At 44.6% G+C, this 26,579-nt stretch overlaps 1 protein-coding gene across 45 annotated transcripts in view; it reads left to right on the top strand.

The window, feature by feature from the left end:
* Positions 1 to 2,279: 2,279 nt before the first annotated feature.
* The window catches only part of WDR31 (WD repeat domain 31), a 29,162-nt gene continuing 4,862 nt past the window's right edge, over positions 2,280 to 26,579 (top strand). The window contains exons 1-12 of one of the 45 annotated variants that reach the window (XM_086316052.1): positions 2,280 to 2,376; positions 5,247 to 5,386; positions 6,430 to 6,557; positions 11,497 to 11,640; positions 12,072 to 12,204; positions 15,705 to 15,779; positions 16,702 to 16,846; positions 16,954 to 17,054; positions 18,193 to 18,260; positions 19,214 to 19,355; positions 20,759 to 20,921; positions 25,414 to 25,493. In XM_086316052.1, the coding sequence (XP_086172178.1) occupies positions 11,525 to 11,640; positions 12,072 to 12,204; positions 15,705 to 15,779; positions 16,702 to 16,846; positions 16,954 to 17,054; positions 18,193 to 18,260; positions 19,214 to 19,355; positions 20,759 to 20,921; positions 25,414 to 25,493 (1,023 nt within the window). In that variant the 5' untranslated portion in view covers positions 2,280 to 2,376; positions 5,247 to 5,386; positions 6,430 to 6,557; positions 11,497 to 11,524. Of the gene's footprint in view, positions 2,377 to 5,246; positions 5,387 to 6,429; positions 6,558 to 9,180; positions 9,289 to 11,496; positions 11,641 to 12,071; positions 12,205 to 15,704; positions 15,780 to 16,701; positions 16,847 to 16,953; positions 17,055 to 18,192; positions 18,261 to 19,084; positions 19,356 to 20,758; positions 20,922 to 25,413; positions 25,813 to 26,579 lie in introns of those variants that run through there. The other 44 variants (XR_015132159.1, XR_015132171.1, XR_015132168.1 and 41 more) reach the window with 44 other exon arrangements.

The following is a 26,579-nucleotide window of genomic DNA, read 5'->3' as shown; positions in this document are numbered from 1 at the left end:
CTGAGGATAGTGAGGCAGAGACAGGTGATCAATGTAAGGACTGTGGACAGAGGGAACACCTGTGCAAGGATTCACAAGTGACAGCTGAATAAGCCAGGGAGCTGCGAGTGGCTTCAACCACTGAAGCATATAGTATGGGTGGTGGAGGAGGACGTTGAGATTCAAAGACAAAGTATATTCCAAACCTTACAGAACCTGATGAAGGAATTTGGATATTAGTTATCTTTTGTGTATAATAAACCATCCCAAAGCTTAGTGGCTTAAACAGCTGTTTATTTGCTCACAGTTCTGGGGGTGGCAAATTGGGCTGAGCTCAACGGGGCTGTTTTTCTGATGTTTTTCTGGCTGATCTAAAATAGCCTCACTCAGGGACGTCCCTGGTGATTCAGTGGCTAAGACTTTGCATTGCCAAGGTAGAGGGCACAAGTTCGGTTCTTGGTCAGATAACTAAGATCCCACATGCCATGCAGTGCACAGAAAAAAATTTTTTTTTAGTTAAAATAGTCTCAGTCATACAGCTGGCATTTGGTGCTATCTATTGGATGGGCCGTGTGTGTTAAACAGGCTAGCTTGGGCTTCTTCCTGTGGTGGCAATATTTCAAGAAGGTGAGAGCAGAAACTACTTGGCATTTGAGGCATAAACTCACCAGACAAGTTCAAGGCCAGCTCTGATAGGAGAAGCTACAAAGAACTTGTGGCCATTTTTAGTCTATCACACTGGGATGATGTTGGCCTGAAGCAGGGTGGTGGGTATAGAGAAGCGGAGAGATTTTTATTTTTTGGATATTTAGGAGTCAGAATTGAGAAGTCTTGGGGATTGTTCTGGAACACAGAGGAGAGGGTGAAATGACAAATGACTCCTAGATCCTTTGGCTTAGGTGATTGATGAATGGTGGTGCCCAGTACTCAGACAGAAAAGAGGAAGAACAGGTTTGGGGGAAGATAATGTTTCCAGTGTGAGTCATGTCAAGGATGAAATGTCTTTTAGACATCTAGGTGGAAGTAGGCAGGAAGCAGGTGGATATGCAGATCGAAGGAGAAGTCTGGCTAGAGATACCAGTTTGGGAATCTCTGGTGCCTTTGGCCTAAGGCATCTTCCAGCGGGTCTGCAAACTCAGAGCTGGAACATATTACCAGGCAGGGAGGGACCTGGTAAGTCAACTCTGTAGCCGCGCTAAGCCTAACCTAGTATCCCAGGCAAAGTAATCAGTCTCTCCTGGTTGAAAGTTGCCAGGCTGTTATGAGAAACAGGGATGAAGTTTCTAGGCAGAGTACTCGGCTCTGAACTAAGATTAATGTTGTAAATGGCAAGAAGGTAGGTCCCAGCTCCTGTCAGGAGGAAATCTCCTAACAACAGACCACTAACTGATAAAGTAATGAATGTATCGTCACTAAGGGAGCATTAACAGAGGCTAGAGAAACTGTGATGCAGAGGCTTGGAGGGGATTCCCTCTCTGGGTCCAATGATGGACCTCCATGGCCAGCCCTGACACTCTATGAAGGTAAATTTCCCTCACCATCTCAACTTCTGATCCTACAGATACCTAACTTTCAGAAACTCCATGAGTCTTCATTGAAGGCAGTTTTGCTGGGAGATCAGCACTGCAGGAGGCACCTATTAGGGTGCAAAAGAAATGTTGACTAGGGTCCTTGCCATTTATTCATTTGTTTATTCATTCAACACACATTCAACCAGCCGCTAGCAAATCCTGTGCTCTGTACTAGGAACAGAGAGATGGCAAGACTCTAATCTAGAAGAAACTCAACTGTAACCACAAAAACTGTCTTGTAGCTGCTGTTAGTTTCTAGAACCGTCTTCCCAATGGATCTCAAGAAGTACTCCAGGGTCTCCTTGCTATGGTGTTGGGCTGTAAAGGTTTGATGAAAGAAAGAAAGAAAGAAAGGAATGGAGGTGTCTGAGACCTGGAGAAATGTACAAGGGAGGGATCTCTGCCTGAGCGGAATAAGGGAAAACTCCTAAGAAATAAAGCAACATCCCTATCTGAATGAATAGTTAAAAAGAAGACATTTATTAAGTGCTTTCTCAGTGGCTATTACAGTGATACATGGTTTCCTTGTATTATACAGATTCTCTGGCATTGGTGATCTTGAACACATCAATCCTATTTTCTGGAACCTTGTCCACGCACTGTTGCAGTAAGAAGGCGGCGGGGCGCTCTCAGCTCAACCCCCGAGAGACGTCAGGCGAGCGGAACCCGGGTTCGGTGGCTGGCGAGGGCGCCCGGAGGGTTTTCGCAGGACTCCAGACCTAGCGACGCGCACTTCGTTGCTAAGGGCGGAGGCGCCGGAGGCTGCGGATGCCGTTGGGTTCGGCGTCCTCGTTGGGCCTCAGCTCCCGGCCCGGCCGGCCCGCCGGTGGGTATGGAGCCCGAGGCGGGAGGAAAGGGCGCAGCTGATGGGAGGGGAAGTGGGAACCCTCGCGCTCTCCGAGCCGAAGCCGCCTGACTGGCCGAAGCGGGGAGGGCGTTCCCGGGGCCCACCTTGGGTTGGGTGGCCTTACATCCAGTCTTGGGTGAACACCCCTCCATCCATTCCCACCCCCCACCCCCCACCCACCCCAGCCTCATCAAAAATAAGCTTTGGCCAAACGCTTAGAAGAGGCGCAGGGCATTTGTGTGATCTGAAAGGAAAAACTGCACAGAGTTTGTCCCCACAATTTGGGGCAACCTTGGGAGTTCTGACGTAGTGCTGATTCCCTAAATGATCTTGGGCAAGACCCTCTTATTCTCTGAGACGCTCTTTCCCCTACCGGTACCATTGGAAGGTCATATCGGACCATTTCCTACTTGCTTCTACCTGTGGTTTTGTTTCTGTTTGAGCTTTGGTTTTAGATTTCTTGGTCTTCCAGAGTGTAGTTTAGATAAGTGCAGAAGGAGATTTGGGGCGAAGGAGGGGGATATGAAATCATCATTTACATGAACAGTGGACCAGTAGTCCAGCTGAATAAGATCCAGTGCCCCAGCTTCACCCCTTTGTGACCTTTGAAAATGGAAAAAAGTGAAAGTGTTAGTCACTGTTTGTGACCCAGTTGACTGCCGCCCAAGCTCCTCTGTCTGTGGAATTCTCCAGGCAAGAATACTGGATGGAGTGTGTTGCTGTTCCCTTCTCCAGGGGATCTAACTGACCCTGGGATCAAACCCGGGTCTTGTGCATTGCAGGCAGATTCCTTACCATCTGAGTCTCCAGTCCCAGTTTCTTTATGGAAAGTGACAGGTGGAAATATTCTGGAGTGTACCAAGGAATGTTGCACTGGAAAGTTAAAAGAGAATTCTCTGAATTATGCTTAGAGTGACCATTGAGGGGCTTTCCTGGCAATTCAGTGGTTAAGGTTTCATGCTTCCACTGCAGGGGGCACAGGTTGGATCCCTGGTGAGGGTTCTAAGATCCCACATGATCCACAGTGAGGCCAAAAAATTAAATAAGATAAAAATTTAAAAATAGAGTGACCACTGAGGATCTTAAAGGCCTTTGGAGAGTAGCTTGGGGCAGAAATGAGTCCTAGGATTCAGATTTAGGCCTGATTTGACCTGGAATCAAGTCCTCTATGTGGAACGGGTCAGAGTAACTGCTACCTGGAAAATCTGTTATTGGACAGTGTTAAACGACCCGAATATTGTTGGGGGCTTCCCAGGTGGCACTAGTAGTAAAGAACCCACCTGCCAATTCAGGAGACATAAGAGACATGCCTTTGATCCCTGGGTTGGAAAGATCTTCTGGAGGAGGGCATAGCAACCCACTCCAGTATTCTTGCCTGGAGAATCCCACGGATTGAGGAGCCTTGTGGGCTATGGTCCACAGGGTTGCAGAGTCAAACACACCTGAAGCAATTTAGCATGTATGCACATATTGTTGCTGCTGCTGCTGCTGCTTCAGTCGTGTCCGACTCTGTGCGACCCCATAGACGGCAGCCCACCAGACTCCCCCGTCCCTGGGATTCTCCAGGCAAGAACACTGGAGTGGGTTGTCATTTCCTTCTCCAACGCATGAAAGTGAAAAGTGAAAGTGAAGTCACTCAGTCGTGTCCGACTTTTAGCGGCCCCATGGACTGCAGCCCACCAGGCTCCTCCGTGCATGGGATTTTCCAGGCAAGAGTACTGGAGTGGGGTGCCATTGCCTTCTCTGCACATATTGTTAGGTCCTTAAAAAAAGCTTGCCAAGCAGACTCTCCCACCTTAGTATTCCATTCATTCATTCATTCAAGAGATATTTGCCTTGCATCTGTTTTCCTAGGCCATGCTTAAAGCGTAAATACAAAAATGAATAAGACATTTTCCTTCCTCTCAAGTATACTGCAGGTTCACAATATAAACTATGGCAGATAACTTGAATAGTGTTTTCATTTCTTAGTCTACAGCAACATGGACATTATCCAAGTACATGTATTTTGTTCTCAAGATTTTAAATCGCCTTGCTATATCATATCTGGGCTTCCCGGGTGGTGCAGTGGTAAAGCATCCTCCTGCAATGCAGAAGGCACAAGAGACGCAGATTCAATCCCTGGGTCAGGAAGATTCCCCCGGAGAAGGATGGCAACCCACTCCAGTATTCTTGACTGGAAAATTCCATGGACAGAGGAGCCTGGCGAGCTACAGTCAGTGGGGATGCAAAGAGTCAGACACAACTGAGCGAGTGGGAGCATCCTTTCCTTTCACATAATATCTAACATAATGAATTCTTAGCCTCAGTCACTCTGGTCAGGAGACATAATTGGCTTCAGTTTAATATACTCCAGACTCACTTTCACATGTGTATACTCTCTGTGTATATTTGTAATGTATGTTTAATATGTGTGTATTAAGAGTAGAATTAATAATAGTGAACATTGCCGCTTTTAGCATTGCTATCTCTGTCAATCCAGTAACCATTCTGGTAGTCATCATTTGTTACTAACAATCTGCAGCTGGAACCAAGAGCTTGAAATGCACTAGCTTTTGCAGAGAGTGAGTATAGTAAGCTGGTAGGGAGCAAAGCCCCTGGAGTCCAAATGCCTGTACTCAGGTTTCAGCTAGGACACTTACTTGCAACTTATGTGTAAACTTGGGCAAGTAATTTAACATCTCTGTGCCTGACTTTTCTCATCTGCAAAATGAAGATAGTAACGTCTATCTCAGAGGCTTGTGGAATAGATTAAATGAGTTAAATATAAAGCGCTTAAAAAAGTCCTTGGCATATTTTAAGTGCTGTTTTAAAAAATATTTATTTATTTATTTGTTTGGATTTCCCAGGTGGCTCAGTGGAAAAGAATCCCCCTGTGATGCAGGAGACTTGGGTTTGGTCCCTGGGTCAGGAAGATCCCCTGGAAGAGGATGGCAACCCACTCTAGTATTCTTGCCTGGAAAATCCCATGGACAGAGGAGCCTAGCAGGTTGAAGTCCATGGGGTCGCAAAGAGTCGGACCCAACCTAGCTACTAACCAAGAGCAACAGCCAATTTATTTGGTTGCTCTGGGTCTTAGTTTTAGCACACGGGATCTTTAGTTGCGGTGTGTGAGACCTGGTTCCCTGACCAGGGGTGGCATCCTGGCCCTCTGCATTGAGAGCTTGGAGTCGTAGTCATTGGACCACCAGAGATGTCCCTAAGTGCTATTTTTAATCTTCACGGAAGCTGAGTGTAGAGATATTATCCTGTTTTACACATTGGAAACTGAGACTTAGAGAGGTTCAGGAACTTGCCCTAGACTGAACGAAGCAGAACTATAATTCAGACGCAGGCCTCATTTCAAGGCTAATGCGCCTAATGAAATATTATTCTGACTGTTTTGTGCTGCTCTTAGTAATTAGAATAAGATCAATCAATAATTAGAGTTTATCTGAATGCTTAAAATTTAGTTGTTAAAATGCTGTAAAGCTGTTTCTTCTTTGTAGATGTTTATAGTGGAAATTCTGGGCTAGAAGTCAAGAGCTCTACCTAGTTAGAATTTTGAGCAAATGATGTTTCTGCCCATATTCTGCAGATCTTTAAATAAAGAGTTTATATGTGATGATTTTGAGAAACTGTTTCTACTTAAAGTAATATTTTAAAAATTCATACTTAAAGTATTATTTTAAACAGAAGAATTTGCCTTTCTCACAAAAACAGTAAGCTTGGAAGTAAGCAGTCACTCCTGAAGATTTTTGACGAATGAAAATATTACTATGAGTAAAATAAAAATATTTAATGATGAGTTTAAATATATCCTGTTTTGCATATTTAAAAATAGTTGTATAATTAACATTATGGTATAGTTTCCCTAAGTATTGGAAATGTGCAAGTTATAAAATCTTTGAATTTTGCAAGATAAATCTTTGTGAGGGGAAATGACACTTAACAATGTCTTTAACAGTTTCTTATTTACCTTGTAAATCTCCTTTCAGTACAAACATATGGTTAGAGAAGAGATTAATCTAATTGTCTTTTCACTAATTACAGAGATTAGGAAGTGGCTGCCTGAACTATTTTCCAAAGGATAGCTTTACAAAGCAGCAGCTCACCAAGTTTACAAAGTTTACAACTTTACAAATACGGCAGTTCACCAAGAAGATCCCACTGGTTTGGGTGTAAGTAATTCTAAAGATTTTCTTTTCCGTAGATTGTCCCATGAATATGCTTCAGATAGGAAGTATGGCTCTCAGAAGATACCAGCTAAAAATCCAATCAGTTTTAAGCAGAGTCAATCCATTTATAGCATCAGTGACCTAGATCTGTGGGTGGCATCTGTCCTTAGTTTGATGGCAGTGTTAAAAAATGGGTTAGGTTGGCAAATAGGAAGCCCTGCAATCTCATATCTAACTACAGCAGTACAACACTGCAAGCTTTTTGAAAACTATCCTGGAATTTTTCCTGGGGACATATTTGTGGTAACTGAAAAACTAGGTTCCCCTCTTGATGAGTGTCAAGCCAAAAATACACAGCCAAGCCAAAGAGCAGAAGAAAGGATTTACAACTTGCAGCAAGTTGAGAGAACAGGGATACTTGCCCAAACTGTGTCTCTCGGAACAGCAAAACTGGAGAAGTTTTAAGATAAGAGTGCACGCATATATACGAAACGGCTCAGGTGGTGTATGCATATTCATAAGGGGCTTGAGTAGAGGAGAGTTCAGCATAAATTTGGGACACAGGTTGTCAGAGTCACAGCTTTAGTTGATTAAGTCACCAGGGTCAGCAGAGGTCAGCATCATCATTCCTGAAGTACCAGATAGTCTTGTGGTTCGGAGAAGGCAGTGGCACCCCACTCCAGTACTCTTGTCTGGAAAATCCTATGGATGGGGGAGCCTGGTGGGCTACAGTCCATGGGATTGCACAGAGTCGGACACAACTGAGGAGACTTAGCAGCAGCAGCAGCAGTCTTGTGATTGAGTGTTTGAGGGGGTTTGGATCCTGCACTATAGCTCAAGAACGTGCCTCTTGCTATCCTGTACCTTCGAAACAGAACCGGGAGTCCTTTTTTAAAAATTTTAAACATTATCTAGTATTTCAGCTCTGCTGGGTCTTTGTTGCTGCATGGGCTTTCTCTGCTTGTGGTGTGTGGGTTTCTCATTGCAGTAGCTTCTCTTGTTGCAGAGCACAGGTTCTAACAGGCTTCAGTAGTCATGGCTCCCAGGCTCTAAAGCACAGGCTCAGTTGTTGTGATGCACAGGCTTAGTTGCTTTGTGGCATGTGGGATCTTCCTGGACCAAGGGTCAAACCTGTGTTCCCTGCACTGGCAGGGGAATTCCTTACACCTGAGCCACCAGGGAAGCCAAAGAACTGGGAATTTTTACAATTGATTTATCATCTCCCTGGAAAAGGAAATGGCAACCCACTGCATTATTCTTGCCTAGAAAATCCCATGGATGGAGGAGTCTGGGAGGCTACAGTCCATAGAGTTGCAAAGAATCGGACACGACTGAGTGACTTCACTTGATGTGGTCAAGAGCAAGCCTCTGGCCAGGCTTAGATCACAAAATGTCTAGGCCTATAATGGTTCTCTATGTCGAAGAAGTTCCATCTGGTTCTCTTCCTCTGGGAACCCTCTGGTCTATCCGGCAACACTTGTGCTTGTTACAGAGAACCCTACATCATCTGAACTAGAAGAGCCCTTCAGTTCAGTTCAGTCGCTCAGTCGTGTCCAGCTCTTTTCGATCCCATTAACCGCAGCATGCCAGGCCTCCCTGTCCAACACCAACTCCCAGAGTTTACCCAAACCCATGTTCGTTGAGTTGGTGATGCCATCCAGCCATCTCATCCTCTATTGTCCCCTTCTCCTCCTGCCCCCAATCCCTCCCAGCATCAGAGTCTTCTCCGATGAGTCAACTCTTTGCATGAGGTGGCCAAAGTTTTGGAGTTTCAGCTTTAGCATCATTCCTTCCAAAGAAATCCCAGGGCTGATCTCCTTCAGAATGGACTGGTTGGATCTCCTTGCAGTCCAAGGGACTCTCAAGAGTCTTCTCCAATACCACAGTTCAAAAGCATCAATTCTTCGGCACTCAGCTTTCTTCACAGTCCAATTCTCACATCCAGAGCCCTTAGGTTTGCTGTTTCACAACACATGTGTCTGTCACATCGTGCGAGCCGCTTGAAGTACAGAGAAGGATATGAGAGTCCCTCGTCTTACAGAGCATCCAGTCTGCTCGTAATCTTGGAGTCTGGTGTCCGTGTTTATGCATTAGAGGAGGAGCTCCACGACACACAATACACGTGAGACAAGGCGAGCCTGGCGCCAGAGCCCAGAGCTCTTGATGCCACTCGCCGTGTTCTGTCCACTGCATTTGCTTCTGTCCCTTGTCAACTTAAAGAATATTCACCACCTAAAAGTTGAGAGTTACGTTTTATTCGGTAGGAATTTTTAGGACTTCATGCTCGGGAGGCGACATTTCAAGTAATCCCAAGAGAACTATTCCAAGGAGGCGAAGGGGTGAGCTCAGATGTATAGGAGTTTTGCAATAAAGGGCAGGTAGTCTGAACATCAAAAAATTATTGTTAATTAAAGAAAACCACACACACAAACAAAAAAAAGAAAACCAGATGCATCAAGTTAGGGAATTTAGCACTTTTCTATGTATGGGAAAATGCAAGAGTCTGGGCTCACTGAAATCATTCCTTGGATCTGCAGGATACTTTTCCTATCCTGAATTTCCTCAGGACTCACCAGCTCACCGTAGTCTGTGGCTGCAACTCCTGATGACTGTGACATCCTTTGTTTCCCGATATGGCAGGAAATAGTCCATTTCTCACTGGTTACCTGTTCTTTTCAGGAGGTCAATTCTGGCAGCTTTCAAATGTAGGCTGAAATTCTTCTGGAAAGCTGTGGTGGGTTTTTTGTTGTTTTTTAAGTGTTTTGTGTTTTCATCTATTTTGTTGAAGTATAGTTGGTTTACAATGTGGTGTTTATTTCTGCTCTACAGTAAAGCAATTGTTATGCATATATATACACATACTCGTTTTCATTCTGGTCTGTCACCGAATGTCGGCTGTAGTTCCCTGTGTGATACAGCAGGACCTCGGTGCTCATCCATCCTGTGTGTGACCATCTGCACCTGCTAGTCCCGAACTCCCAGTGCATTGCTGCCCCTCGCCCCTTGGCAGCCGCACGTCTGTTCTCTGTGTCTGTCAGTCTACTTCTGCTTTGTAGGTAGGCTCATGTGTGTCATATTTCAGATTCCGTGTATAAGTGATAACATACGGGATCACTTCCTCTTTCTGACTTACTTCACCAAGTGTGATCATCTCTAGTTGCATTCACACTGATGCAGATGGCATTATTTCATTCATTTTTGTGGCTGAGTAATATTCCATTGTGTGTCTATGTACTACATCTTCTTTATGCATTCATATGTCAGTGGGCATTTAGGTTGTTTTTATCTTGGCTATTATAAATGGTGTTGCCATGAACATTAGGGTACACTTATATTTTCAAATTATGGCTTTCTCCATATATATGCCCAGGAATGGAATTGCAGGATCACATGGCAACTCTATCTTTAGTTTTTGAGGGACCTCCATAGAGTGGAAAACTGTGGGGTTTTTTTAAAGGTAAGGATATGGGACGTCCCTGGTGGTCCAATGGTTAAGACTCTGAGCTTCCGCTGCAGGGATCCTGGGTTTGATCCCTGGTCTGGGAACTAGGATCCTGCATGGAGAATACTTGGTGAGTTTTAGCTGCTATTTCTCGTTATAGACTCTTCTTCCTAGAACTAGGTAGGCTCATCATTCCCATAAGAAACTCGTCTCCTAGCATTTCTTTAAGCAGAGCCCTGGAAGAGATGGTGACTGGATACTCCCACCTCTACCCTCTGCCATCTCAGGGGACAGCTAATTGAGTAGCAGACGAACGTTACCCAGAGTAGCTGAGACTAGGTCCTAGTCATGTACCTGCAGTCCCATCAGATGTCCACACTGGCCACATATTCTGATCTTGACACTAAAACCGAGATATTTTAAAAATATTTACTTATTAACTCTTTTAAAAATAATAAACCTTATTGCATGTAAACATAAATAATTTTATGAAAAATAAATATACTTTTGAAAACACACAAAAATGTTTGATTGGAAGAGAACAGTATTGTTTTACATTTTTGCAAATCTCTTTACTGTTTGGCTTAAACAGAAGACAGTTGGATCCTCATGTCTGCTTCTGCATTCAATCTATTGCAGTATGTTGTTTGCATTGTAGTATAAGCAGAAAGTCAGGACTCACATGGAGACGTAGTTGGGAAAAGGATTTCACAGATTCCCTGCAAGGGTCTCAGGAACCCCCAGCAGTCCTGAGATCACACTGTGAGACCTGCCGGTCAGGTCATTACCTGTATTGTCTCCCGCGTCTCATTCTTATTACAGAATAACCTCATGACCCTGGAAAGTATTTAATAGCAGTCCCACAAGCTAGGAAGGTTATGGCCTTTTAGAATAACTAAAGCTCTTCTTCAAGAAGCTTACTGGTATAGATTGGTTTTTTTTTTTTTTTTGGCCTTGCCTCAAAACTTATGGGATCTCAATAAGTGAAAGCGCCAAATCCTAACCAGTGGACCACCAGGGAATTCCCAGTACTTCATTCCTTTTAATGGCTGAAAAATGTTCCATGGTATGCGTAAACCACATTTTGTTTATTCATCCATTGATGGACACTTGGGTTGTTGCTAGCTTTTGACTGTTGTGAACAGTGCTGCTCTGAACATACATGTTTAAATTTTGGATTGAACACCTGTTTTCAATTCTTCGGACTATATACCCAGGAGTAGAATTGTTGGATCACATAGTGATTCTATATTTGACTTACTGGGGAGCATCTTAATATTTTTAAAGTTAGTTTTGTTTTTGTTTATCTGCAAATGCTGTATGGTGGGATGGTGCCTTCCCAGGGCCATAAGAGTGTGAGGCAGGGAAAGGAGGAAAACCAAATGCCTACAGTTAGTCTTTTTAAAAAAAAAAAAAAAAAAGGTTTTAGCATAACCATAATACCTGCCGTTCTTGTGCCTCCCAGAGTTAACAGTGTGTATTCTTCTTTTTACCAAACAGGGAACACAACTTCCAGCAGCCCCAAGGGATGCTGCTACTCAGGTGCCATCTGAAACGAGCTCTTCCCCAGAAGGTCTCGTGCAGGTTCTGTGCAGTGATGGGGAAACTGCAGAGCAAATTCAAACACAGCACTTACAAATACAGGTATAGCAGTCTGCCCTCGGGTGGGATCCCCAGTTTTGTGCCCCATGACAATTCTTTCCTATAGAAAGAGAAGGCCTGGAGCCATCGTTGATGCTCTCCCTGAACAGTCAGTTTGGTCTGTTTCCTTTTGGATAAGAAACATCTTAGTTGCTAGTGCCTACAGCCGCATGGCGAGGGGTCCCACATCTTTGGGAATCATCTCTAGAGCAAGCAAAGACTCTGGGTTTCTTCCTTCATCAGACCCCAGTCACCCACTCATTCTGAGCATTTACAGAGTTAATAGTGCCATTTCTGGTGACATCAGTGTGTCTCCTTTCTCTACTCCCTTTCTGTCTTTCTCCTCAGCCTGGCCTTGTGGTCCACACTCTGTTCCCCTTGCTCCACTGTGCACCCTACACCGTGGGGCTCCTCATTTTCCATCCTCTCTTTAGCAGGCCTGATGGATTTATCGAAGAGAAGATTCAAACTAAAGCCTTTCAAGAGTATAGCCCAGCTCACGTGGATACCGTCTCTGTTGTTGCTGCTCTGAACTCAGACCTCTGTGTCTCCGGAGGAAAAGATAAGGTGGGGTTTGCAGTGCTTCCCAGGGAACCAGCTTATTGCAGAGAAGGGCAGATGTTTGGAAAGGAAGTGCTGGCTTTTCATTTCCGGCAGCAGGGTTGAATAGTGTAAAAATATGCGCTTTAGAGTTAAAAAGACTGGGTTTAAATTCCTAGTCTGCCGCTTCCTGTTACTTTGGGCAAGTCTTTCCATTTTCTTGAGCTTCAGGCTCCTTATTATTAAATGCGGGTAGTAATGCCAACCACCCAGGGTAGTTGTGAGGATTAAATGGGAATGCCCTCAGCACTCTGCAAGACCACCCACATGCTTCTTATAAATGACAAATATTACTCCAGCCTATCCATTTTTACACCTGCATGCACACAGGAGTTATTTATCAGCAAAAGGAAAGTTCTAGTCTCTTTTATGCATCTCTTTTGCCAAAACATCTACCAATACTTAGAGACTGCTCCCATTTTCAGTGTAAATCTGGTTGCTTTATCTCCCTCATACCTGGATCTGTCATAGCACTCAGACCTAGGCTCTTGCTAGCAGAAATGCTGATTCTTTCATAACAAATAATGCCTCTAATCTTCAATGGCCATTTAGAATCTTCAGATTTCATTTTCATACTGTATTTCACTGATTCTAAGATGTGCGTGTTTCCACATTTTAACACCTCTGAAATCAGGATGCATCTAGAAATTGATAATAACATCATTTAATTGGCAGCATTTTGTTTTAACATCTAGACATGAAATTATATTTCTATGATCCTCAGCTGTGAGGGGTAGATGGTGCGAGGATTAGCCTCTCTATTTTGCAGGTTATGAAACTGGGATTTAACTAGGTCATAGTACTGAACTACAGAGATGGGCCAGAGAATGCTTCTGAATCCTGTTTAGGGGGAGAAATACAACAAAATACTAAAATGTATTCCTGGAAAAAGGATGGGAAGACAGTTTTCATAATGATTCTCTCTGGCAGATGGGATTATGGATGAGATTTTTTGAAATTAAAAAAAAAGTATGGGGACTTCCCTGGTGATCCAGTGGCTAAGACTCTATGCTCATAATGCAGGGGGCCTGGGTTCGAGCCCTGGTCTGTGAACTCTATCCCACGTGGTGCAACTAAAGACCCTGCGTGCTGCAGTGAAGAGTGAAGATCTCACACGCCTCAACTAAGACATGTCGCAGCCAAATAAATAAATATTAAAGAAATAAATGATCTGTTTCACAACAGTGTAAATGTACTTTTATTTTTTTGGCCATGCCACATGGCGCGTGAGATCTTAGTTCGCCAGTTCAGTTCAGTCACTCAGTCGCGTCCGACTCTTTGCAACCCCATGGACTGCAGCACGCCAGGCCTCCCTGTCCATCACCAACTCCTGGAGTTTATTCAAACTCATGTCCATTGGGTCGGTGACACCATCCAACCATCTCATCTTCTGTCGTCCCCTTCTCCCACCTTCAATCTTTCCCAGCATCAGGGTCTTTTCAAATGAGTCAGTTCTTCGCATCAGGTGGCCAAAGTATTGGAGTTTCAGCTTTAGCATCAGTACCTCCAATGAATATTCAGGACTGATCTCCTTTAGGATGGACTGGTTGGATCTCCTTGCAGTCCAAGGGACTCTCAAGAGTCTTCTCCAACACCACAGTTCAAAAGCATCAGTTCTTTGGTGCTCAGCTTTCTTTATAGTCCAACTCTCACATGCATACATGACTACTGGAAAAACCATAGCTTTGACTATACAGACCTTTGTTGGCAAAGTAATGTCTCTACTTTTGAATATGCTATCTAGGTTGGTCATAACTTTCCTTCCAAGGAGCAAGTGTCTTTGAATTTCATGGCTGCAGTCACCATCTGCAGTGATTTTGGAGCCCCCCAAAATAAAGTCTGACACTGTTTCCCCATCTATTTGCCATGAAGTGATGGGACCGGATGCCATGATCTTAGTTTTCTGAATGTTGAATTTTAAGCCAACTTTTTCACTCTCCTCTTTCACTTTCATCAAGAGGCTCTTCAGTTCCTCTTTGTTTTCTCCCGTAAGGGTGGTGTCATCTGCATATCTGATGTTATTGATATTTCTCCCGGCAATCTTGATTCCAGCTTGTGCTTCCTCCAGCCCAGCATTTCTCATGATGTACTCTGCATATAAGTTAAAAAAGCAGGGTGACAATATACAGCCTTGACGCACTCCTTTCCCGATTTGGAACCAGTTTGTTGTTCATGTCCAGTTCTAACTGTTGCTTCCTGACCTGCATACAGATTTCTCAGGAGGCTGTTCAGGTGGTCTGGTATTCCCATGTCTTTAAGAATTTTTACAGTTTGTTGTGATACACACAGTCAAAGGCTTTGGCATAGTCAATAAAGCAGAAGTAGATGTTTTTCTGGAGCTCTCTTGATTTTTCAATGATCCAGCGGATGTTGGCAATTTGATCTCTAGTTCCTCTGCCTTTTCTAAAGCCAGCTTGAACATCTGGAAGTTCACAGTTCACATACTGCTGAAGCTTGGCTTGGAGAATTTTGAGCATTACTTTGCTAGCATGTGACATGAGTACAATTGTGCGGTAGTCTGAACATTCTTTGGCATTGCCTTTCTTTGGGATTGGAATGAAAACTGACCTTTTCCAGTCCTGTGACCACTGCTGAGTTTTCCAAATTTGCTGGCATATTGAATGCAGCACTTTCACAGCATCATCTTTTAGGATTTGAAATAGCCAGGGATCAAACCCATGCCCCCTGCACTGGAAGTGCAGAATCATAACCCCTGGACCACCAGGGAATTCCCTGAATATACTTTTTTTTTTTTTTTTTAACAGCACTGTGCAGTTTTATTAACCATTCAAGTACAGTAGCGTCTGTAAGATCGGGACAGAATTGGGATTTAAAAGTGAACATATTCAGCATCTAACAATTTGAAAGAAGCCACTACATACTCTTTTCACAGACATGTTTCCACGGAGCCAATACAGTACTAGCCATTAACCCAGCACACCAGGTGTACTGAAGTATAAAAGATGCAACAAGAAAAATAGCTACATTAGAAAGACTTCAACACTTTAGAAAAAGAATAAAACACTTTTCGTTTCTCCCCTTCAGCCCCTAAAACAACATCATACTGTCTGGATCTACCTATACAGTCCTACATCACTGAATATACTTTTAACACTACTAAATTATACATCTAAAAATGATTAAGATGGTAATTTTTTTTTTTTAAGTAGAGAGAAAAAATCTAATCCCATGTAGATTTTCCTTCAGCATCTACACCCAGAACCTCAAACTAAACCAGATGCCCCTGGGGAGTGTTATCCCAAACCCGTCATTAAGGCCCAGACGCTTCCGTGGAGTGGCCCAGTGGCTGTGGAAGAGACAGAGAGCTCAAACTTGGGGAGCATGAGGAGCTACAATAAAACCTTGGTAGAAATGGAGAAATTAGGTAGAGAACAAGATAAAGGCTTGTAGTTTCAGCTAAACAAAAAAAATCAATTAAACTAAAATATTCTACTGACTCTCTGCAGACAGCTGTGGCCTATAACTGGAGAACTGGGAATGTGGTGAAAAGGTTCAAAGGACATGAGCGTGAAATCACCAAGGTAATTGTCATATGATCAGCATCACGAGGAAATTTGGAATTGAATAAAGGAACGCCTGTAGCTCTCGGTAGTAAGAGTCGTTGAATATTTCAGTATTAAGGAAAAATGCAGAGGTTTCATTTGACGTCACCATGGGAAGCCCCACTCGTACCAGAGCAAACCATTCACTCAGCTACAGTCACAGGCATAGTAGACACAGTTTTTGTCACCGTTAAGCTCTTCCTGGGTAGCGCTAACCCACCTGCCAGTGCAGGAGATGTAAGAGACATGGGTTTGATCCCTGGGTTGGGAAGATCCCCTGGAGGAAGGCATGGCAACCTACTCCAGTATTCTTGCCTGGAGAATCCCAGGGACAGAGGAGCCTGGTGGGCTACGGTCCATAGTGTTGCAAAGAGTTGGACACGACTGAATCAACTTAGCACATAGCACAGCACAGGTAGTAAATAGAGAACAGCTGAGATTAACTCCCCCTGCCCTGTCCTAACTCACCAGGGTCATGTATCGAAGCCTTACTAAGTGTTTACTCTAGTTAAGAAAATGACACACTCTCCATACTGAGGAAACTTTTAGTCTAGTTGGGGAAATTTTTTAAAAGCCAGAAACAGGTAAATAATTAATTGTTAAAGAGCATGACAGAGTAGACTGAGATTCCAGCAAAAATGATGGAGAATGTCAGATTATGTAACTCCCCTCTCTGAAGTCCACCTACATGAACCAAAAATTGAGAAGCAAACTCCACCATAATGAGACAGTATCAGCGACAGCCACAGAGCACAGACTCTGTTTACCTGCCAGATACAGTGCATTCTGAACCAGCCTGAGAGCGAACACCAGGCTCTAGCACTTTTATCTCCAGGCTTTTTCCATTTTTAACGTCCAAACAAGCACACTAGAGCTCTTTTTTTTTTTTTTTTTTGAGCAGATAGCGTGTATTTACAAATCAAGCCAGTTCTTCAGCGCCTCTCGCGATAAGATGGTCATGATGTGGGACTTGCAGAGCTCCTCACAGCCGAGACAGCAGTTTTCTGGCCACACCATGGTGGTCACTGGACTGACGGTGAGTCCAGGTGAGGTTAAAGCCAACGTCTTCCCAACACCAATACTGTGGTACTTTTCTGAAAAGCCCTGTCCCAAGTCCATTTCATGGACCATGTTCTTGCCATTTTTCCCTAAGATTCATCACATCTGTGTACCGGCTCCCGTGACAACACCCTGCTGTTGTGGGATGTGGGGACTGGACAGTGTGCAGAGAGAGCTTCAGTCTCCAGGAACCTGGTACGAACTCAAACTTGGTCCAGAGGAGGGCAACAGAAGGGAGCCTGGGGTGAGGAAGAGCCCAGGAGAGAGATGTGGAGACTGCATGACCAGGCCTTAGAGTCTTGGGTCCTAATTACTGCTCACCCCTAACTAAGGTCTTCTGCTCCAGAGAACAACTCCACTAGTTTATATTGGAGTTTTAAATGGTGTCCTCACTTATGCCTTCAAAACATAGTTATTCCATATCGTCTGTGGGCCAGGCACTGTGCCAGAAGCAGGGTTAGTGGCCCAGGGCTTGGTTCCTGGCCTCCAGAAGCTCACAGTTTATGCTTATCATGTGTTCAGTATATGTAACATTATGCAGAGAAATTAGCATGACCTTTTGCTATTTGTATAATTTGATTTGCTTATGAAGACCAGTGTTTGCCGGTAGCAGACTGATGTCAACTCCACTGCCTATGAGGTTAGTCATACCTGGGTTTAAAGCATGGATACATCACTTTTTAGCTGTATTAACCCAAGAAAGTTACTAGAAGTCTCGGTGTCTTCATTTATAAAATGGGGAGAACTGTATCACCCGACATGGCAGTGTCCTATAGTGGTTGTCAGACGTTAGTCACGTGATCTTTTCGAGTTTTGAAGACAACTGCCAGTGGCAAGCTGTGCTCGCCTGTGCCCTCCGTATTTGTGTAGGCTGCTGGAAGAAGTGAAAACCGTGTTGCCTCGGGTTGTTTTGAAAACTGTTTCACGCCTATCCAGCAGGGGGCTGCAGGGATAAAGGGAAACAGGGACACGCTTCCTGAACCCGAGGAGGCCTCAAGTTAGTGTTTAATCGGTCCCACTTGAAAGCAGAGGCCGCTCTCCTTAGCTGCCACTCGGCCAGCGGTGTTTGGGTTTCAGACACTCTGAGAGTGCTGCATGCATTTCGAGGCTCACGCCTGGTCCAGGTGCTTCCGTTGCTGCTGATAACGTAGGAGCTGCAGCTTGAGCATGACCGGTGGGCCTCTGCACCACATAAAATCCCTCTGAAGTCAGATGTGCTAGGCTCAGCATCCTTGAGAAGTGATGACAGGGATGCTCTTTAGTGACATTTACAGAAATTACAGCGGAGAAATGGCATGGTGTGGAGAAGTTTTGAAACTTTTGCTTTTTCCAGGTCACTCACTTGTGCTGGGTCCCCCGAGAACATTACATACTCCAGACCTCTGAGGATAAAACCATCAGGTGGGCTTACTGAGCAGCAGTGCAGGTGTTTCTGGTGAAGGTCTATGGCTCCCGTGCTTACCTGACTCTCTTCCTGCTCTGCTTCTCCGCGTTGCTGTGCCTTGCCCAGGGCCTTCCCCTCCTCTGCACTTTGCCAGTGCTGGTGTCTCTCTGATCTGGCCCCGCAGATCACCTGGATAGAGGTTAAATGGCAGGAGGTCAGCTTGTTCTGGCTGGTTTTTAGAAGCAGCTGATTCTGCCATCCCTGACTGTGGGAACGTGTTCATTAACCTCAGGGTCCGTTGCTTGCTTGTCCCACCCCTTAAAGTGGCCCTTACTGGGCTCCAGGTGTTCTCAATCACCCAGCCCTCAGAATCACCATCAGGGAAGTCAAATGAAGTAAATCCTTCTTAGACTAGAAAGCATGACCAGAAACATTGGATCTCAAGAGATTCTTCTTAGAAAATGGTAGGAAGAAGATAAAGAAGTAAAATTGAGACAAGAGGTAAAACAAAACGGTCCCCAGTTGACCCCATGGGTCAGTTGGCCAAGTCCTATAAATCTTCTGTGTCTGACTCTGGAATGATGCCTGCTTCTCTCCATCATGATGTGTATCTTTGAAAATTTTTATTAAATCACAGGCACAGAAATATTCTCTCTTGTCTGTTGAAAGTAGTACCCCAAGGGACCAAATTAACAAATTAACTTGAACAATTAAGATGCGTGGTCTAAATTCCCATTAATTAGATCTCAAAATAGAAAGAACTCAGATGTCATTCAGTTTGGTTATTTCCTGACAGCTTTACCATCCCTGAGATTGATCTGGTTCATGTTGCTGTTTTTAGGTAAATCCCAGCGTTCCGTTCTGACTTGCCAAAGCCCGCAAAGAGCCAAGACTTCAGCGTTCACAGGCAATTACAGGTGCATTTCAGCACATTTACTGCAAACTCATTCGCTGCCGTAATTTCTTTCAGACTGTGGGACAGTCGGGGGCTGCAGGTAGTTCATACATTTCCCACCCAGCAGCACATCCAGACGTACTGCGAGGTCAGTGAGGATGGGCACAAGTGTGTCTCCTGCAGCAGCGGCTTTGAAGGGGAAGGCTGTGAAGCGACGGTGAGAAACTGTGGGGTCCAGGTGTCGGGGTGCTGACGAGAAATGACTTCCTCTCGCCTCCTGCCTGTCCTGAGCTATACAGGCAGGCTCTACTAAAGTCTCAGGCCTATTCCAAGTGCAATCTATACATGATCCTTGGCATTCTGGATGCTTCTTTCAAGAAAACTCCATTGCCTAAGCTCTCTGCATCAGTCATAGAAAAGAGAAATGTGATGGGAGTCAAGACAGGAAGGCGTTAGACACAGAACCACCTGCTAATGTCCCTGATCCCAGTAGAATTTAGAAAAGGGATGAACTGATTGAAGAATCAAGTGTGTTCCCGTTGCACATGTGGTCACAGTAAAGGAATTCAAGTTCTTTGGGAAGTTTGGGGCTCTAGTGTTGGTCAAGGGCCCACTGCATCCTGAACCCCTATACCTTTCCTTGCAGTTAATTTCAGGGTAGATTGCCTTGGCTCCTCCAGAGTACCTTGGATTTCTCACAGTAAAATATTAGTTAAAAGATTTATCTAGTATCCAAACTAGATACTAGTATCTAGTATCCAGGACAACTACAACTCCCATTTTATTGGACATTATGTGCAAGGCACTGGGCTGAGCTTATCATGTGCATCATCTCATTTAATCCTTAAACAATCTTGCTAGTTCAGTATTATTATAATTCCCATTTTACAGATGGGGAAATAGAGGCATGGCAAGTTGAAATCTCTTGTACAAGACCACACTTCTCATAAGTGGTAGGTTAAAGTGTTGAATTCCAGGCTTCTGATGTAGCATTTCTTCTCCAAGCTAAGCATTTGCATTTCCAGCTCCTACAATTATTCCTTGGACAGCGACTCAGTGTCCAGAGATTTCATTATTTTTTTGGACACAATTCCATATGCTCTTGTTTGTGAACATTATTCTCTTAAGTGTAGTCTGATTAGTATCAACAGGAGTGGACTGGCAGAACTGTCGTCTCCCTTGTTATAGAATCTAGTCTTCCTATACCAAGAGTCAGTGTCTTGGTATTAAATCAGAAGGTCTGAACCTGTATATACTTATGAGAAGCTGTTCCTAACTGTGGGGTCTCCATGGGACCCACAGATGCCAGGAGGCTGGTATAAGGCCACTCGACCTGTCGTAGAAAATAGGCCACCCCCTTCTGTACTCCCACTGTGCTGCCATGATGATAATGAAAAAGGCAACAACCTCTGGTTAAACCATCTTTAACCTAGCTTGTTTGACACATAGTCACTGCCTGAGGGATGGATGGATGGGAGGGATGAAGATAAGGGTGTCTGTGAGGAGGTAGGTTGAGGGAATAGGGGCATCATGAGAGGCTGTGGAGAGGATACTAGAGAATGAAGCATGTCTGAAGCTGGGAAATATGTATGCAAGCTAGCCCCTGTCATTACTTTGCAGCTGTGGGACCTGAGGCAGACACGGAGCAGAATCTGTGAGTACAGGGGACATTTCCAGACTGTTGCGTCCTGTATCTTTCTACCCAGAGCTTTAGCCGCGATGCCTGCAATTGCTACCTCATCACATGACTGCAAGGTGAAGATCTGGAATCAAGACACTGGAGGTAAGGAGCCTGCCTCTCAGTTCAGTTCAGTTCAGTCACTCAGTCGTGTCCGACTCTTTGCGACCCATGAATTGCAGCAAGCCAGGCCTCCCTGTCCATCACCAACTCCTGGAGTTCACTCAAACTCATGTCCGTCGAGTCGGTGATGCCATCCAGCCATCTCATCCTCTGTCGTCCCCTTCTCCTCCTGCCCCCAATCCCTCCCAGCATCGGAGTCTTCTCCAATGAGTCAACTCTTCACATGAGGTAGCCAAAGTATTGGAGTTTCAGCTTTAGCATCAGTCCTTCCAATGAACACCCAGGACTGATCTCTTTTAGAATGGACGGGTTGGATCTCCTTGCAGTCCAAGGGACTCTCAAGAGTCTTCTCCAACACCACAGTTCAAAAGCATCAATTCTTCAGTGCTCAGCTTTCTTCACAGTCCAACTCTCACATCCATACATGACCACTGGAAAACCATAGCCTTGACTAGATGGACCTTTGTTGGTGAAGTAATGTCTCTGCTTTTGAATATGCTATCGTATTGGTTGGTCATAACTTTCCTTCCAAGGAGTAAGCATCTTTTAATTTCATGGCTGTAGTCACCATCTGCAGTGATTTTGGAGCCCCCAAAAATAAAGTCTGACACTGTTTCCACTGTTTTCCCATCTATCTGCCATGAAGTGATGGGACTGGTTGCCATGATCTTAGTTTTCTGAATGTTGAGCTTTAAGCCAACTTTTTCACTCTCCTTTTTCACTTTCATCAAGAGGCTTTTTAGTTCGTCTTCACTTTCTGCCATAAGGGTGGTGTCATCTGCATGTCTGAAGTTATTGATATTTCTCCCTGCAATCTTGATTCCAGCTTGTGCTTCTTCTAGCCCAGCATTTCTCATGATGTACTCTGCATGTAAGTTAAATAAACAGGGTGACAATATACAGCCTTGAAGTACTCCTTTTCCTATTTGGAACCAGTCTGTTGTTCCATGTCCAGTTCTAACTGTTGCTTCCTGACCTGCATATAGGTTTCTCAAGAGGCAGGTCAGGTGGTCTGGTATTCCCATCTCTTTCAGAATTTTCCACAGTTTATTGTGATCCACATAGTCAAAGGCTTTGGCATGGTCAATAAAGCAGAAATTGATGTTTTTCTGGAACTCTCTTGCTTTTTCGATGATCCAGAGGATGTTGGCAATGTTATCTTTGGTTCCTCTGCCTTTTCTAAAACCAGCTTGAACATCTGGAAGTTCACGGTTCATGTATTGCTGAAGCCTGGCTTGGAGAATTTTGAGCATTACTTTACTAACATGTGAGATGAGTGCAATTGTGCGGTAGTTTGAGCATTCTTCGGCATTGCCTTTCTTTGGGATTGGAATGAAAACTGACCTTTTCCAGTCCTGTGGCCACTGCTGAGTTTTCCAAATTTGCTGGCATAATGAATGCAGCACTTTCACAGCATCATCTTTCAGGATTTGAAATAGCTCAACTGGAATTCCATCAACTCCACTAGCTTTGTTCATAGTGATGCTTTCTAAGGCCCACTTGACTTCACATTCCAGGATGTCTGGCTGTAGGTGAGTAGTCACACCATCATGATTATCTGGGTCATGAAGATCTTTTTTTGTACAGTTCTTCTGTGTATTCTTGCCATCTGTTCTTAATATCTTCTGCTTCTGTTAGGTCCATACCATTTCTGTCCTTTATCGAGCCCATCTTTGCATGAAATGTTCCCTTGGTATCTCTAATTTTCTTGAGGAGATCGCTAGTCTTTCCCATTCTGTTGTTTTCCTCTATTGCTTTGCATTGATGGCTGAAGAAGGCTTTCTTATCTCTCCTTGCTATTCTCTGGAACTCTGCGTTCAGATGCTTATATCTTTCCTTTTCTCCTTTGCTTTTCACGTCTCTTCTTTTCACAGCTATTTGTAAGGCCTCCCCAGACAGCCGTTTTGCTTTTTTGCATTTCTTTTCCATGGGGATGGTCTTGATCCCTGTCTCCTGTACAGTGTCACGAACCTCAGTCCATAGTTCATCAGGCACTCTATCTATCAGATCTAGTCCCTTAAATCTATTTCTCACTTCCACTGTATAATCCTAAGGGATTTGATTTAGGTCATACCTGAATGGTCTAGTGGTTTTCCCTACTTTCTTCAATTTAAGTCTGAATTTGGCAACAAGGAGTTCATGATCTGAGCCACAGTCAGCTCCTGGTCTTGTTTTTGCTGACTGTATAGAGCTTCTCCATCTTTGGCTGCAAAGAATATAATCAATCTGATTTTGGTGTTGACCATCTGGTGATGTCCATGTGTAGAGTCTTCTGTTGTGTTTTTGGAAGAGGATGTTTGCTATGACCATTCTCTTGGCAAAACACTATTAGCCTTTGCCCTGCTTCATTCCGTATTCCAAGGCCAAATTTGCCTGTTACCCCAGGTGTTTCTTGACTTCCTACTTTTGCGTTCCAATCCCCTATAATGAAAAGGACATCTTTTTTGGGTGTTAGTTCTAAAAGATCTTGTAGGTCATCATAGAACCATTCAACTTCAGCTTCTTCAGTTTTACTGGTTGGGGTATAGGCTTGGATTACTGTGATATTGAATGGTTTGCCTTGGAAACAAACAGAGATCATTCTATCATTTTTGAGATTGCATCCAAATACTGCATTTTGGACTCTTTTGTTGACCATGATGGCTACTCCATTTCTTCTAAGGGATTCCTGCCCACAGTAGTAGATATAATGGTCATCTGAGTTAAATTCGCCCATTCCAGTGCATTTTAGTTCGCTGATTCCTAGAATGTCGACGTTCCCTCTTGCCATCTCCTGTTTGACCACTTCCAATTTGCCTTGATTCATGGACCTGACATTCTAGGTTCCTATGCAATATTGCTCTTTGCAGCATCGGACCTTGCTTCTATCACCAGTTCCATCCACAACTGGGTATTGTTTTTGCTTTGGCTCCATGCCTTCATTCTTCTGGAGTTATTTCCCCACTGATCTCTAGTAGCATATTGGGCACCTACCAAGCTGGGGAGTTCCTCTTTCAGTATCCTATCATTTTGCCTTTTCATACTGTTCATGGGGTTCTCAAGGCAAGAATACTGAAGTGGTTTGCCATTCCCTTCTGCTTCTCAAAGATACATGATGTCCTACAGGTTTCTTTAAAACTCTTTCTTCCATTGCTCAGCATATACAGAGTCACCATGTCCTGCCACTGTCCACCACCATAGTGGTTAAGAGATGACATCGAGATCAGACTCCCTGTCCAACTGGCTAGAAGCTGTCACCACGTAACCCCTGGTATCATGTACAGACACCTTCCTAAAAGCTCAAATATATTTGGTTCCTTCATTCTTTCTACCTGAAGTTCCTCATCATGTTTTAAGTTGTGATGCTAAAAATGTCTGGAAAAGAGAACAAGAATTGCTGCTTTAAGATTCATTTTCAAGGGCTAAAACGAGAGCCTCAGTTTGGTGGGGGCGACATATGGGGTAAGGATAGTCTCAGAAAGACTCTGGCCTCTCTTGACTCTGCAGCTGAGGTTTGGGATCGTAGTAAGGTCACGCAAAGCACCAGAGAAAGACACGCTTTGGGGAGCCAGCTCGCCACAGTTTCCTCGATGTGCTGGTGTGCCTGAGCCAGCTTCTACTCGCTGACTGTTAAATATTCAGGAATATTTAATATGGTCATGGCAGGAGTATTTAACATCACAAAAATTGGCAAATGCTGTGAATGAAGGTTTGTTTTTTTTCTTTCCAAAAAGCCAGTTTACCAGCACCCCACTGTCTCCATACTATTCTGTCCTAGACACTGGCTTCTGGCAGACACAGGGCTAGTGTTCATTTAGAGACCCTCAAGCCAAATCCCTTCGACAATCATCTCCCAGAAACTCAGCTCCTAGCAGGGGAGGATAGGGTCACCCTCCTCAGACGTGTGGGGTCATGTCTAGCGGCTTCCACAGTGAGTGCAGTCAGGTACCCTGACCTGGGCGTGTTGGAGGAGCAGCTGTTGTAGATTCAGGGATGGAAACCGAGACCAGGGAGGACCAGGTGTGAAAGCGCTGCTCTGCCCGCCAGGCGTGCACTTGTGCTCTTAGAAGAGCAGCCTGCAAGATGCTGACGGAGGAGAGTGGGTCAGCAGCCCCAAACTGCCCCGCAGGTGCCCTGTCAGCCTTTGTCCTGAAAGGACAAAGCAAGTCCCTGGGGCGCCGCAGCTGAAGATTAGTATCCTTACCTTTTGCTCTGCGCTTTGTACTCTGGGCAAGCGCCCGAGGGCAGCGTTCTAACACGGCCTTGCAGCGAGGCCCCAGTTGTCCAGTGTACTTCAGGTGGAATACGTCCTGTGCTGACAACCTGGGCTTGACTTCCCCACTGAAAGCGCCTCTGAGGCACTGGGTGCCTCTCTTACCTGGGTTAGACGCGTATACATAGCACGCGCTTCATCTCTGTAGGTTTCTTACAAAGACGCCGCCTTCCATGATATGGCACCCTTGGTCTAACATGCCGGTTCCCCCTTCCTCCCCAGCCTGCCTTTTCACCTTGTCTCTGGATGGATCAGGACCTTTGACTTCCCTGGCGGTGGCCGACTCCATCTCCTTATTGTGTGTGAGTTTCAGCAGAGGAATTCACTTACTCAGGGTGGACTGCAGCCAAGGGCTGGAACTGCGGGAAGTGGCAGCATTCTGAGGCCAAGAGACCTTCAGTGGACAAGAGCAAACTGTGGCCTCTTCTTTCTCAGTGTGACTTTGTGTTTTTCCATGTCCTCTTGAGGGGAGGGTGATGTGGAGCTGATGCTCTTTGCTTAGGTTCCCTTGGAAGATATGTCAGTGTTAGAAGTCAATTTAAGTCAAAATCAGGTGCAGAGATTAGAAATACGGACTCAAATGTGGTTCTCAATTCAAATTAAATCCAAGTATAATTTTTAGTGAGCGTTGGGGACTACTCTTTAAGAAAAGTGAGTTTATGAGCCTCTTGCCTTTTGAGATGGCCCACACTCTTTTATCTGTGGAGTGTTTCTCCCAAGGCCATCTTACCTTCCGAGATGGACTGCATTATGTTCATGGAATGTGTATCTCTCTTAAAAAAAGAAAAAGGTTTATAGCTCAGAATGATGACCTGTGGGTGTAAGAGTGATAGGCCTCTGTCTGTGAGAGTCAGAACACAGGTCTGAGTCTACTGAACTGACCTTTTCCATGTCTCCACTAAAGAAAAAAGTGTAGTGGAGAGAGAAACTGTTGTGGTTGCCTCACAATTATCTAGATGGGAAAGGTTAGTGCAGCTCCATGGAAGAAATTGATTGCAGACATGAGATTAAGCTCTAATCACAGCCCCTTCCCAGTGTGAAGAGTCAAAGTTAGGGCCAGGAAGCAAAAGCCACCCGGGTAAGTGCTGCATGAACAGGAAGCCTGCAATGGCGGGCAAAGAGGCTGACAGCCACCCTGCCTGCCCGGAGTCGGACGGATCATCAGACCCATTCCACGGACACGGGAACCGAGAGATTAAGGCTAAGAAGAATTTCATTTGTGTATTTTAGTATCTTTACTTAGTTTTATATAACCCTTCCTGGGAGATGGCCAGAGTGAGGCAAAGAGAGTGCCTGCCATGACAATGGAACACGTAGAAAGAAGTAGAAAGATGGACTCAACCGTGCCAGCCACTGAGCCCCCCTCGGTGAAGAGGAGCAGAGTGCTC

The sequence above is a fragment of the Bos grunniens genome, chromosome 8 (assembly GCF_055505025.1).
Source record: "Bos grunniens cultivar Pamir isolate PY7600 chromosome 8, Bosgru_T2T1.0, whole genome shotgun sequence".
NCBI classification, from domain to species: Eukaryota; Metazoa; Chordata; class Mammalia; order Artiodactyla; family Bovidae; genus Bos; species Bos grunniens.
Note: the sequence above shows the minus strand (reverse complement) of the source record. Positions and strands in the feature narration are given on the sequence as shown.